Source organism: Haplochromis burtoni, unplaced genomic scaffold (genome assembly GCF_018398535.1).
Source record: "Haplochromis burtoni strain Fernald_Lab_line unplaced genomic scaffold, NCSU_Asbu1 Contig_2005, whole genome shotgun sequence".
Taxonomy (NCBI): Eukaryota; Metazoa; Chordata; class Actinopteri; order Cichliformes; family Cichlidae; genus Haplochromis; species Haplochromis burtoni.
In genome coordinates, this window is record NW_024584366.1 from 1 (window position 1) to 14,077 (window position 14,077).

At 43.5% G+C, this 14,077-nt stretch overlaps 2 protein-coding genes across 2 annotated transcripts; both read left to right on the forward strand.

Moving 5' to 3' along the window:
* Positions 1-1,641: 1,641 nt before the first annotated feature.
* LOC102293399 (WD repeat and HMG-box DNA-binding protein 1) lies at positions 1,642-11,531 on the forward strand (the record flags this gene model as incomplete). Its single annotated transcript, XM_005952681.3, is given in 16 exon segments — positions 1,642-1,846; positions 2,622-2,812; positions 2,886-3,070; positions 3,153-3,394; positions 3,732-3,869; positions 3,983-4,139; positions 4,313-4,427; positions 4,557-4,688; positions 4,770-4,981; positions 5,673-5,827; positions 5,906-5,962; positions 6,308-6,339; positions 7,286-7,450; positions 7,577-7,719; positions 7,841-7,976; positions 11,170-11,531. Coding segments are annotated over 16 exon segments (2,454 nt in total), but the record flags the coding sequence as incomplete, so codon positions are not given.
* Positions 11,532-12,773: 1,242 nt separating this feature from the next.
* On the forward strand, positions 12,774-13,242 carry LOC102293684 (GTP cyclohydrolase 1; the record flags this gene model as incomplete). The annotated part of the gene is given in 1 exon segment (XM_005952682.3): positions 12,774-13,242. A coding segment is annotated over 1 exon segment (361 nt), but the record flags the coding sequence as incomplete, so codon positions are not given.
* Between the last annotated feature and the right edge of the window lie 835 nt (positions 13,243-14,077).

A 14,077-nucleotide genomic window follows, 5' to 3' on the forward strand; every position in this document is an offset into this window, starting at 1 on the left:
CAGCTGAGACTGAAGAAGTCACTTGGATGAGTGACGAAACATTTCTCCAACTGAAAATGTCCAGATGAACAGAATGAACCTTTTGGGATTTACTTACCTGGATGATTAAGCACACATCAAGACGTTATTTTATTAAAAATTTTAAAATGTTAGCAGCACAAACAAACATTTTTGCAGCACAAACCAGCACAAACGTAGCACAAACGTTTGATACCACTTTTGTTGGATTTGAAGAAGGTGGGGGGGTAACTTCAATCAATCAATCAATCAAAATTTATTTATATAGCACATTTTTAAGACCGAAGTACACCAAAGTGCTTTCCAGTAAAATCGCAGTACAAATAAAATCACACTAAAATATAAATATAAGATAATTACATAATCTAAATACAGAGCCAGATGTAAATTACCCTAATTCGCCTTAAATGCCAGATCAAACAAATACGTTTTTAAACGTGATTTAAAAGACTGAATGGAATCTGACGCGCGAATATGAAGAGCGAGAGTATTCCATAGCCTGGGTGCAGCAACGGCAAAGGCACGGTCTCCTCTGGTCTTCAGCCGAGACCTAGGTTGCACCAAGAGCAGTTGGCCCGATGATCTTAGTGCTCTCTGAGGGCTGTACAGACAGAGGAGATCAGCTAAGTAGTCAGGTGCCATATTGTTTAAAATTTTATAAGTAAACAATAGAATTTTAAAATCAATTTGATAGGAAGCCAGTGTAAATTTTTCAGAACAGGGGTGATAGAGTCAAACTTTCTAGTGCCGGTCAAGAGATGTGCTGCGGCATTCTGGACCAGCTGCAGACGCTGCAGAAGAGAAGATTGTAGACCCAAGTAGAGTGAGTTACAATAGTCCAGTCTTGACGTAATGAAAGCATGAATGAGTTTCTCCATATCTTTGTGTGGTATGTAGGGTTTAGCCTTAGAGATTAGGCGTTCACTCACATCTGGGGGATAGGACAGGGAGAAAGAATGAAAGAAAGAGAAGGAGAGAAAGAAAAACAGAGGGGAGAAGAGACGGTGAGAAAGGGGGGAAGAAAGAAAGAAAAACAAACAAAACACCTGGATCACCTGTGTGGAGAAAAAAAACCCAGAAGAGAAAACAAATAAAAAAGAGCAACATAATAAATACAGCACCATCACAATAAACTAGCTAGCAGTAGATAACAGTAGATACTAAATATTAAACGATATTGTGCAGCACGCAAGATAGACAGCGCACAATGTGCTTTGAGGCAGCAGCCAAGAAAGCTGTAGTCCGCGTCTGTGAACACCCGAGTGTACACCTGTGTGGATCAGCATGCTTGTATTCCAAAGGTTTCTCCATGTGGCGATCTGCTAGGGAGTGTGGGGAGCCACAGCCCCGTCCTCCAGGGCATGAAGCAGGTCTGGAGGAGATCCAGGCCCCAGACATCCAGAGGCCCCAGAGTTTTTTAATGCCTTTTAGTGTTATTGCATATTCTTTGTTCAGGAACAACAGCGTCCATAGATTAAGTTACCGGATTGCATTTATAACCAGTTGAGCGTTGTTTGCGGTTAGTTCATAACACAACTGTAAACACGCCCAGCTTCAAAGTCTCCCTTTTTTTTCTTTTGTTCAGTTAAATTCAAGCTGCTTAAATCTGTCATGGACATTCAGCAGGTCGCTGCAAAAAATCCTGCAAAAGACTATGATGACCTGTTTGATGATGACGATGACAGACTGATGGATGAAGGACTGAGTGACACAAAGTCTCCAGCTAAGAAAGCCGTTGGCTGGGACGATGACGATGACGATTTCCTGGTGCCTGCGACTGGGCGGGTGAAGAACAGAGGAGCGTTCCTGGATGACGAGAACTCATTAGGTGGGTGAAGATGGGGTCATTGAGGGGGCGAATACAGATGGAAGATAAAAGCGAGGTGCTCTGGCCATCACAAACTCCTGCTGTACCTAACTATTATTTTCATCATTGATTGATCTTGCAGTTATGTTCTCGAGCAATAGTTTGTTCCTTAAAATGTCAGAAATAATTGAAAGTGTATTACAAAACACAGGAAACGCAACGTTCAAAGATCGAGATTAGGAAATTAGAAATTCTTGCGAAGGGAAGGCTAAAAGCTTTTCTGTGTGCAGAAAAAAACAGATTCGACTTTGTGAAAGAAGCAAAAAAAAAATCCTAACTAAAGAGCTCAATTGCAAAAGTTCAACATCAAAACAAGTGTTTAGAGTTTTTATTTGACTTTTGATCAGAAAGTCTGTAGCATGAACTTGGATTTCAGGCTCAAGAGGCACAGTTACAACTGTTTGCATGAATTTCCACCACCTGCAGTCAATGTTTAACCTGTTAATTATCGTTATGTTTGTCATCATTATAAGCAAAGCAAATGTTTCCTAAAGTCAGCACTATCTAGTGGAGAAGGCAGTGAAGTTTGTCTTTGTGCAGGTTAGCCTATTGCGGTCTTTAACTGGTAATGTTAATCTATGGGGGAAAAAAATAATTAGGTGATTAAAGTTACAAGGTGTTCAGATTTTAGAAGAAGTGAAACTGTGATCATCGCTGCATGTCTCAGCATACATCGCACATGAATGGAGACATCACCTGAAATTACTCCATTTATTTTTTTGTTTTTTTCATTCAGACACAGGATCACTGAAGCTTGGTCAGGACAAATTGGGGGACGACGACGACAATGACGCAGGCAGTTCTGTGGCGCCTGCAGCAGCCCCAGTGGTGCCCCTGCGTCCTGTCTACGAGGGGCCCGTGCCAACTCCTCCCCAGAAAGCCTTCCAGCCGGGCTCCACCCCTGCACATCTCACACACCGCTTCATGGTAGGACACACTGAGAGTCATTACACTGTAAATCTGAGTTGCTCGCATGTCATAAGAGCAAACTGTGCCTCAGATGTGGAACTCCGTGGGTATAGTGCGAGGCTACAACGACGAGCAGGACAACGCCATCGATGTGGAGTTTCACGACACGGCCGTGCACCACGCCATGCACCTCACCAACTCACTGGGTCACACCGTGGCTGATCTCTCCCAGGAGGCCGTGCTGCTGGCCTGCCCCAGCACAGAAGAGCTCGCTAGGTAAAACTTCCACCTGACCTGCTTCTGGGGATTTATTTATTTATTTCTCCCCTTTCAGTATTTTCCCCCTCTCTCTCTCCAGTAAGCTGCAGTGCCTTCACTTCTCCTCGTGGGACACCAATAAGGAGTGGATGGTCGACCTTCCTAAAGGGGAGGACGTGAGGGCGCTTTGTCTGGGTCAAGGCTGGGCAGCAGTCGCCACCAGCACGCTGATGATCAGGCTCTTCTCCATCGGAGGAGTACAGAGAGAATTGTTCAGCCTGCCAGGGCCTGTGGTCTGCATGGCAGGACATGGAGAGCAGCTGCTCGTCGTCTACCATCGGGGTTAGAGACACACACACTCTTCTGTGATAATCAGCACATTGCATGTGCTTGTATGGTTCAAAAATAAAATTAGGAATTATTTATTTATTCTTAGCTTTGTGATGTAACTGTCGGTGTGTCATTGTTGCATGTCAGTTCCGTTCATTCAGTTTACTTTCCACCACATGGAGTCACCACAGAGTGTAAATGTAAAATGTGCAGCACAAGAGATGAGAGTAAAGGCAACCCCCCACTCTTAAGCTGTGATCTGGAAATTTCCACTCTCTCCAAATAGAAGTACTGCAGTTTGCAGTGTTATCTTCCAGCTCTTTACATGTGTCTCGTTTTCCACCACCAGCTACAGGTTTCGATGGAGAACAGGCTCTGGGTGTCCAGCTGCTGCAGTTAAGTCGAAAGAGGAGGCAACTCATCAGTGGCGAACCCCTCCCCCTCTCTCAAAAATCGTACTTGTCTTGGCTCGGCTTCACAGCCGAGGGTCAGTATGTCAAGATATTATAATGTGAAAGAATCTCATGGGAAGCATCATTACTTTGCTGCTGGTGATGATTTGGAACAACCTGTCCTGGAATACATCTCGTGGTTTTTCAGGTACCCCGTGCTATGTGGATTCAGACGGCGTGGTGCGAATGCTGAACCGCTCCCTGGGCAACACATGGACTCCAGTGTGCAACACCAGGGAGACCTGCAAGAGCAAATCAGATCACTACTGGGTGGTTGGAGTGCACGAGAACCCTCAGCAGCTCAGGTGAGCTTTCATCTGCATCACAGCTCGTTGATTTAGCAGTTTGAACAGGAAATAAAAAGTGACTGAGTGGTGACTGACTAAACTAATGCATTCAGTGCATATGAGCCGATACTCGATGCTGGTTAATTATTGCTTCTTAGAGGCTGACATTCCTTCTGTCCTCGTCCTGTTAGGTGTATTCCATGTAAAGGCTCCAGGTATCCTCCCACCCTGCCCAGACCGGCCGTGGCCATCCTACCCTTCAAGCTGCCCCTGTGTCAGACCACAACAGAGAAGGGGCAGATGGAGGTAAATAAACACAAGAATGAGCACCTGGACAATGGGTTATCGAAATAATCCAGTCCTCAGATCTTTTCAGGTGGCTCAGTGGTGTCATGGATCCAGTAACAGCTGAGCCTATCCTCCGCTGTTATTCAGGAGCAGTTCTGGCGTTCGGTCCTTTTCCACGACCACTACAGCTTCCTGTCCTCCAGCGGCTACGAAATAGATGAAGACGCTGAGAATCAGTCCCAGAAGGAGCAGCAGGAGCTGCTCATGAAGATGTTTGCAGTAAGTGTGAACGCTGCAAACACTTGGTGATCGAGACACTCCCAAAGTACAGATTTGTTTAGAGTTGCTGTTTTCTTACAGTTGTCCTGCAAACTGGAGCGAGAGTTTCGCTGTGTGGAGCTGGCAGAGATGATGACCCAGAATGTGGTGACTCTGGCCATACGATACGCATCCCGATCCAGACGCATGGCCCTCGCACAGCGGCTCAGTGAGATTGCTCTGGAGAAATCCAACCAGATGCAGGAAGACGAGCAAGAGGAGCCTGAATGCTCCAGCACGAGACGGAGCTCTGGGTAATGTCAAAAAGCATGCATCACTTTCACTGTTTGTGTAAATTAATCTGGACTGTCTGGCTTTGGCCAAAATAACAAACCTCACCCTTTATGGGTGACTACCCTATAGCAGTGTCAGACGACTTCACGTCACCGCTGAGCGCAGCATAGATACCACACAAGGAGTGTGTCATTTCAATAAAATTATCTTTATCAAAGCAGGTCAGCTGATACATGTTCTTCAACGAGATGGTTACTTGGTTAAAAAAGCAATTCACCACTACAACAGTCGCCTCAAGGCGCTTTATATTGTACAGTAGATCGTACATAATTGATACAGAGGAAAAACCCAACAATCATATGACCCCTTATGAGCAAGTACTTTGTACGACAGTCGGAAGGAAAAACTCCCTTTTAGCAGGAAGAAACCTCCGGCAGAACCAGGCTCAGGGAGGGGCGGGGCCATCTGCTGCGACCGGTTGGGGTGAGAGAAGGAAAAAAAGCAGAGCTCTTTTATGATGTGAAACCTTAAACACTTTTTTTAAATAGGTTATTTATATGTTATTTTTATATGGATGAAGGAAGAACAAATATCAACCATGTAACATTTATTGCAGCATTTTAAGTGTAAAACCTTCATCAGTCTCCTCCAATTTATTTTATAGTTTACAAACAGATTAAAAATAGCAGTATTCGCTCTCTTTTTGCACAGGTATGGCCACACCGACGTCACAGCGGGAGGACGTTACAGCAGAAGACAGAATCAGCAGGAGGAGCAAGAGGATGAGGAGGAAAGAGGAGAAGAGCTCATGGAGGAAGAGGACAGACAGGAGATGGAGCCGGAAGAGGCGACAGAAACAAAAAAACGTCAGTTCCACCTCTTACTTTGCACAAGTTGCCAGTGCTGCTGCTAACATGCTAACACGCCTCCTCCATGTCTGTCAGGTGTGAACCCGTTTGCTAAAGAAGCCGGCTCACCCATCAAGCCGTCTCCGACACCAAGTGAGTAAACGCATATCTGTCAGTCAGCTCAGATGTTCAGTATTATGGTGAGTCACTTTAGCGTGATGCAGGACAAATAACCCAATGGCCATGTACTGTCCTCCTCATGTTGTACACTTGTGGTGTCTCTGTCAGTGGAGTTTTAGCTGGGTTTGATTTCATTTCAAGTCTTTGTCAGTTGTTGGAAGGTTTTCAGAGTAAGATTAAAGTGGGACAGCCGCTCCCATCACCCAAGCCCATTTTAATATTCAAATATGAAACAAGACCTGTTATTAGGTGTTGAATGAAGAATTTGGTCAGCCAGTTTTATCTGAATCACTTCCCAATGTGTCTCTTGTTTTTCAGTTGGTAAAATGGGACGTGCAAATCCTTTTAAGGTAAGAACTGTGACTTCTTAGATTTTAATTTCGTCAAAATCAAGGATGTGGTCTCATTATAGCCCTTTTCCAATATTACCTACGCGACTCGGTACCAGGTGCTTTTTTTTTTACAACATGCTTGGCCGGGGTTCCAGGCGATCTGATGAGGTCTTATGAGACTGCCAACTCCTTTGTTGTGGCATTTGTGGTGTACACAGATGATGTCACAGGACTTTCGGCCGTGTTGCTATAGCGACCCCACACACATTAGGTAGCACTCGATTGTAATAGAAAACAAGTCCACTCGCTCAAGCCAATCCGAGTAGGTACTAATGGAAAAAGGCTTTTAGTCATTTTTTGATGTTTAGCCATTAATAAAAGACAACGCACTCTTTTGGTTTTGAATATGAATAAAGACTGTAAGAGGTTTAAAGAGAGAGAAGTGGTTCTTAAGAAGGTTTAGCTTATTCCTCAGATATCACTTTCATCTCTCCTGTCTGTCTGTGGAGCTGCTTTTAAATGCACCGTGTGGAGTCTGAACAGCAGCCTCTGTTGGCCAGCAGGAGCTGACTCGGGTTGCAAAAAGATCTGTACACAACTCTGTAAGAAAGCTACCCCATTGTACACTGACTTCTCTTTCCTTCTCTTTTTAGTGAGATAAACACTAAGGCAGGGTTTAAGTATTGGCTAGCCTTCAAGGCTCAGTTAAGTACAGTATAAAAACTAAAACGATGGGTGAAATCACTTTCCTGCCTCCATCTTTTATATACAGGCTTTCTTCTTAATAAAGTACCTGGTAAGCCACCGGGTGTGGCTCAGTCACCTTGGAGTCAGTGGCAAAGAAGAAGAAGAAACGCACTGTTTTTGTTGTTGCTGTTTTTCATGTGATTTGTTGACTATAAGGAATATATACAATATCTTTAAGATATTTCTTTAAATTTTGTTATTGCTTTGGTGTGTTCAGGTTCCTGGTTCGGGGAAAATGTCAGCTTCATCTGGTCAGCCGCGAGTAACAAACATCCTGGACAACATGACGTCCAGCAAGAAGTCAGCTCAGCTCAGCAGCTCTGGGGGGAAACCCAGTAAAAGTCCCATCCTCAAACCTCTGGCCCCCAAGCCAAAAACCAAGGTACCGTCTCAGAATTTAAAGCTGTAGCATGTCTCCACATAGCTGTGCCGAGGTCTCAAAATGATAGTACCTGGAAAAGATAATGCATCTTTCAAAACAATAAAATGTCCTTTTTTTCCTGTGAAGACTCAGTCTACTCTGCTGCAGATGGCTGCCACAAAGACAGCTAATAAGAAGGTTCAGGAGAATACAGAGCAAGCTGCAAATCTGCAGAAACAACCAGACACCCCGCCTCCAGGACCACCTGCAGATAACTCTGAAAACAAGAGGTAAAAGATTTCAAAGAAAGAAACGGTTAGACCCTTCGAACACTGGGATGTTCAAAAACAGATTCTACATGTAGAGCGTTTTTAAACAGGGCAGTATTTCTCGCTTTCTCTGTGCATTTAGGCCAAAGACAGGCTTCCAGCTTTGGTTGGAGGAGAACAGGAAAAGTATCCTAGCCGACAACCCTGACCTGGAAGAGACCGACGTCATCAAGGAGGCTATGGGACGCTTCAGGACGCTGTCGGCGGAGGAGAGACTGGTATAACACATCGAGGGTTTTAGAGAGGAGGGGGGTTGCTAAAACAGTGATGTCAAAAATTTCGAAAGCTGTCCAGTGATTGGAGTCTTTGGCAGGTTGATCCTCAACCCACGGAGCCCCCGTTGACACCCTTGTCTATAATTTCAGTAACCCAGCTGAAATTGTAAATGCAGAGAATCCCATTTTCAGCCCTCCGCTTGTAAGGATTCTTTAAAGTTTTACGTGGGTGTGCACAATTTGCAGTTTTCATAAGCTGACTTCAGCTTTTGGCCATATTTCTAGTCCAAGCTGATTCCCATTCAGAAATCAAAGATGGTCACGTGTTCAGCAAATTAGAATTTAGTGTTACTCATAATTTAACCATCTAAATTCTTTTAGCTTTAGTCTAGTTTCAGTTGAGAAAATATCATAAAATTATAGTAAACTCGATCTGAAATTGGTTCAGGTGAATAACATATAAAATGTAAGAGTGTGTTGTGCTGATAGCTGCTCCACACTGTTTACAAAGTGTCTTATTTTTTTTCACATCAAATGAGAAATGTATCCATACGTGTACTCTTCTCTTCCTCCCAAGCACTGAAATGTTTTTCGCATTTTAATGAGAAGCTGAGAACATGGGAGCTAGTTGTACCGCTTCCCAGCAACAGATCATCTGAAAACTCACCCATCACTAGTCTAACCAGCATAACTGCTTCGAATAGTCTCATCAGTACCGCTTGAGCTGTCCAACCTGCTGAAGCTTTTTATTTTTAAAAATGACTGCAGGTCTACAGATTTGAATAAAATAGATAAGTAGATTCCTAGATATAAAGAAATGTATTCAAAAGTTTAAAATCACTCGATTAAGTTGTACTGTCATTAGAGTCCTGCAGGGTCACATTAACAAAAAAAAAAAAGAAATCCAGGGCTTGGTTTTAACCACTTTTCTCTGAAATGCTGTGTCTCAGCTGTGGTCAGTCAATAGGTGAGTGAATGAGGGTGGTTGTGCCACTAATGACACGCCTCGTCCTTTCATCCAGCCGAGTGCTTCTGTGGTACACTGGCCCTGACCCTGCATACATCAAGACTCTCAGCAGAAAGCTGGATGACGAGGAAGTGGGGGTGAGGGGATGCCTGTTGCCTGGGAGCCCAGTCAAGTGTGTTTGGGCACTGAGGGCGCAAAGCATTGATGCATGAGAGACGATCGGCTGGTCAATCAGCAGGAGCATAATTCTGATCCGAATTTTCAGCTGTTCTGAAAGATGAATCCAGAGTGTCTGCTGCACACCCATGATGCACATTCCAGTTTCCACCACATTCAAAAGGTGCTCTGTTAGATTGAGGCCATGCAAGATCATTAGAGTCATTGCCATGTTCAAGAAACCAGTTTAATATGATCTGAGCTTTGCGACATGATAAGTTACGTTGCCAGATGTAGTCATCAGAAAATGATGTAGTCATATTAGAAAAACACTGTGGTTATAAAGGGATGGACATGGCCAGCCACAATGCTCGTGTAGGCTGCGGAGTTTAAATGATTCTGAGTTAATACAAAGCGACCCCAGAGTGTGCCAAGAAAATATTCCTACAGCGGAACACCACGATTGTAACCAGTCTAAACTGTTTAAATACTGGGTGGGTTATATCCACACTCTCTTGTTCTTCCTGTCAAATTTTGACCCTAGCATGCAGCAGAAATTGAGACTCATTCAGACCAGGCAGTGTTTTTCCAATCCACCAGTCCTCTTTTGGCAAGCATGTGTGAAATTGCACACTTTCTTGTTCTTAGCTGAATATTGTTGGATATTTTCTGTTTTTCACACCATTCTCTTTGAACGCTAGAGATGGTTGTTCAGGAAAACTGCAGATCAGCAGTTTCTGAAGTACTTGGGCCAGCCCGTTTGACACCAACAAACACAGCTGCAACAGTTTGAAAAGATGAGACTAACTGTAGAAAACTTTAAAAAAAAAAAACGCAATATCTTTGTTTCTTGTTTCTACCTCATTGATACTTAAGGGGGGGGTGTGTTTTGTTTTTTGTTTTTTGTTTTTTGCTGAGAAGCAACATCTACCGTTCAGGAGAAGACTGAAGCATATCCGGCACAAGTGAGCACCAGTATAGACCGGTAGCTGTAGTGACATCACAGTTGGCACCTGACACAAAAGATGCAGTGACCATAAAGAAACCATTAAGCTCACAGTGTCAACAGTGAGCAAAACTAGCTAACAGTAGCTTAGAAAAGTCCACTTACCACAAATGTCAAAAAACAACCGGCTCCCAACACAACACAGACTGTAGCTGTGGGTTAACATGGTATTTTGTTTGCAACAGGGTTAGCGAGCCCCAAAGCTAAAGTTAGCGGGCTAGCCGCTGACCACATTAGTTAGCGTTTGACCGTATTAGCTAAAATTAGTCAGACAACAAAAAGAAATATTGACCAGTGCCAGAGGAAAATATGGTCAGCATGAACAAGACATTTCATACCTGCCAGTTATTTTATTTAAACATTCACATTTTTAAAAAAATGAAATTTTCTTTCAAGTTTGAACCAAAGGAGTTGATATGATTTTTATTAGCTTGTATAAGTGCATTTCAGCTGTATGTTTACAGAAAAAGAACCTAGGTGATGGCCCTGCAGGCTTAACTTTAGCCTAAAACGGCTCGACCATTGTGTGTGTCTGTGTGTGTGCGAGTGTGTGTTGATAAAATTATTCAGTCCATATTCAATAAAGCAGCAGCTGATTAGTGATATGTCAAAGCTTGCACCACCTACCAGCTCTGTAATGGTGCCATTTGTGTATGTGTTTGCTTGTGTGAATATACATGGGTTAATGACAGTGTTTCATTAAGCACTGGAGGTGTAGAGTGTGTGTGCGTGTGTGTTGCTGGCACTGCACACACCAGGCCTGATGATTCATCCTGGCTCCATTACGTCCAGAAAAGCGCTTCCTTTTGTGTCGGCTTAGAGAAAAGGAGGGGGCTCGAGGAGGGAAAGAGCCAGCAGGCCAAAGAGATGCATGCTGTCAATAGTGATTATACGTGACAGGATGCAATTTCAAACTGCACGCCCGAGTGCCCATGTGTGCGTTTCGTCATCATCACGTAGGTGGTTTGGAGCCTGTATAGAGACAGCAATACAATTTTTTGTTTTTGTAATGTGCAGTAATTAACATGTGCGGTCCTTGTCTATTTTATCCCCCCCCCCTCTTTTAGTCATGGACAGAAAGAGCTAAAGGCCAGAGCGGAGACGCAGCAGATCTGAAGAAGAGGAAAAGAGCAGAAGGAGGAGAAGGCGTGGAAAATGAAAATGAAAAGGCCGAAGCTGATGAAAGTAGTGCCAAGAAGAAGAAGTCTTTGGATCCCTCTTCCAAGCTTTCAGTGTTTGCGTTTAACCAAAACTAAACCTCCAGTGGACGGAGATCACATGTATATCAACAACTGCCCTCAGTGTTGGAGACGGATGAGTGATGTTCAGTAAAAATGTACGCTTGGTTCTTCTTTTTTTTCTTTGTTTGTTTGTTTTTTACACTTACTGTATTTTAACAATTTAATAAATGTAAATGTTTGTTAGTTCACATGTTAGTCTGTGATTTCATTTTGTACAGCTTATTAATCAATTCAAATATCAAAAGAGGATTTCTAAGTTTGAGGGCCTACCTTACCTCTGCATTTGAATATACTGACTTTAGCTCTCTGTGAAGGTGCTCGGCGGTATCCCTTTTGTGACATAACCAGCAACAACCCTGTTAATTTCTTGCTGAGTGACAGCTTAGGCAAACTATTGCTACATTTAAAGCTTCCCTAAGCATTGTGGGTTTATGATGAAATCTAAAGTGGCGTTCTTCTGGGTTTTGTTTTTGTTGTTTTTTTTGCTTTTTCCATGAAGACATAATGAAAATACTTTCAAAGATACAGAGGCTGTACTCTATGCCAGCTTACTAACATGTGGTAATTCTAATTAAACAAAATGACTCCTAATTTGAAATGACTAAATGAAAAGACTGTACTTAAAAGATGGATGTGGCTTTAGAGTCTCAGAAGTGCTGTGGATGTGCACAAAGGCTTCTCTTTGTCGAAGTCAGAGAAATGGTCTTTGGCTCCCTAGCTCTGTGAGCTCAGGAAACGTTTGGATTCAGTGTTTTAGTTCATTTTGAAAACTTTTGTCAATATTAGAATCAGAATGGAGGACAAACCAGGGTATACCCGGGGGCAGCGGCAGTGACTAAAGAAGTTATTAATCAGTGAGCTTGAGTTCTTGGTTTTACAGAACCACCCCTCATTCGATGTGTGAAGAGGCGACTATAAAAACACTCAGGACAGCATAGCACAGTGGCTACAGGCATCTTTTATATACAGTCTGTTTGAAAAGGAAAACTAGTGCACTATTACGTACTTATTACTTGGCAATAACATATCCCCAACAGTGGTGCAGAGAGTGCCTCACAGCCCTCCTGAGCCTGTGTTTTAAAAGTCTAAAGAAAAAACAAAATCAACAGATACTCGAAAAAGAAAACGAAGATTGGCGAAAGGCTTTTTAATATACTCAGACACTGATACATGTATGATTGAAGAGATGAAGGACTGTAAGCAGCACAGTTAGAACCGTGCTCCTATCTAAGAGAGGTCAGTGGTCGCTGTTATGTAATCCGGCCATAGTAATAAACACACTGAATGCACTTTGTTACCTTCCACAAACTGCAGAATGATTCCAAGCAGCAGGTCACAGTCAAAGCAGATAGCGGTCAAAGGGGGTCTGGCCCCGCCCCTTCAGATCTGGCTAGCCAATAGGAGCTCGCTCTGGATTATCCTGCTGTTATAAAGGATGCTGAGGCTGCAACCGTGTCGCCCACTTGAACGCAAACAGAAGTACCCGTCAGAAACTGATGCAACAAGTGCTCAACTAAGAAGGCAAGAGAACCGCAGCGATGGACCGCTCCAAGCAGAACAAGTACAGCTCAAACGAGAAGAAGGACAATGGGGACGGCGGCTCCGTGCTCAACGGCCACTTTGACGGGATGGTGAAGCGGGCAGCCGGCGGTCCTCAGGCACCGGCAGCAGAATCCGCTCCGCACCGGTCGACCTCCGCTGTGATGGAGAGCTGGAAGGAGGAGCGCACCAGGAGCCTGGAGGACAACGAGATGAGCTTGCCGTCCCTGGCCGCTGCCTACACCACCATCCTGCGGGGTCTCGGGGAGAACCCGCAGCGGCAGGGACTCCTCAAAACCCCCTGGAGGGCTGCCACGGCCATGCAGTTCTTCACTAAAGGCTACCAGGAGAAAATTATCGGTGAGTTGTGTTTTTGTTTTTTGTTTTTTGTTTTTTAAATCCACAAAGCCGCTCAGAGGTGTCGGGGATTTGCGCCGCGGTCAACAGGTGTGACAGGAGAAAGAACACGTCCCAAAACTCAGTGCGCAAAGAGCCGAGAGTGCACATGTGCTCCGTCAGGACTCACCAGGGCATCACAGGGAAATATAGCACAGTTAGTGATACTTGACTGTTTTAGTGGGGTGTACTTTGTTCCTATTGGTTTTGGAAAAAAAAAAAAAGTCAGGTGATCGAGGTCATCGGCTTCTTTATAAAATATTTTAACAGGTGCCAATCTGAGTGGGGGGAATTTAATAATGAGACGAGACCTCTGACAAATACATAATTAAGTAATTACCATCATTTATAAACGGCTTTTATAAAATTCAAGAGTTTCCCCTCTCTGCCGGTTTTCGTCATATTTTTGTGAATACATAACGCTAATAATGTAAAGCGTTGGACAGTAGTAGTGGGACAGGATACGTGATTTTTTTTAAAGGAAAAGCAGATTTAAGTTTGAAAGGCAGATAACAGTGTTATCATGAATTATCATTCATGCGAAAGCAGCATTTGATCTTTTATGTTTTAGTTTTAAGCTTTACACAGCAAATCATCGTTTGCTTTTCAGATAGAAGTGTGGTAAAATATATTCAAGTAATTTAAGCATAAAATAAAGCACATAAGCACAATGCATCTACCTCACAAGCTGATTATATAATAGAAGCTGGCTCACAGCCATGTAATGTTTAACTGATTGACGCTGGGAGACCACCTCCCCCCTCAAAAAACAAAAAACAAAAAAAGCAATAAAAATAAA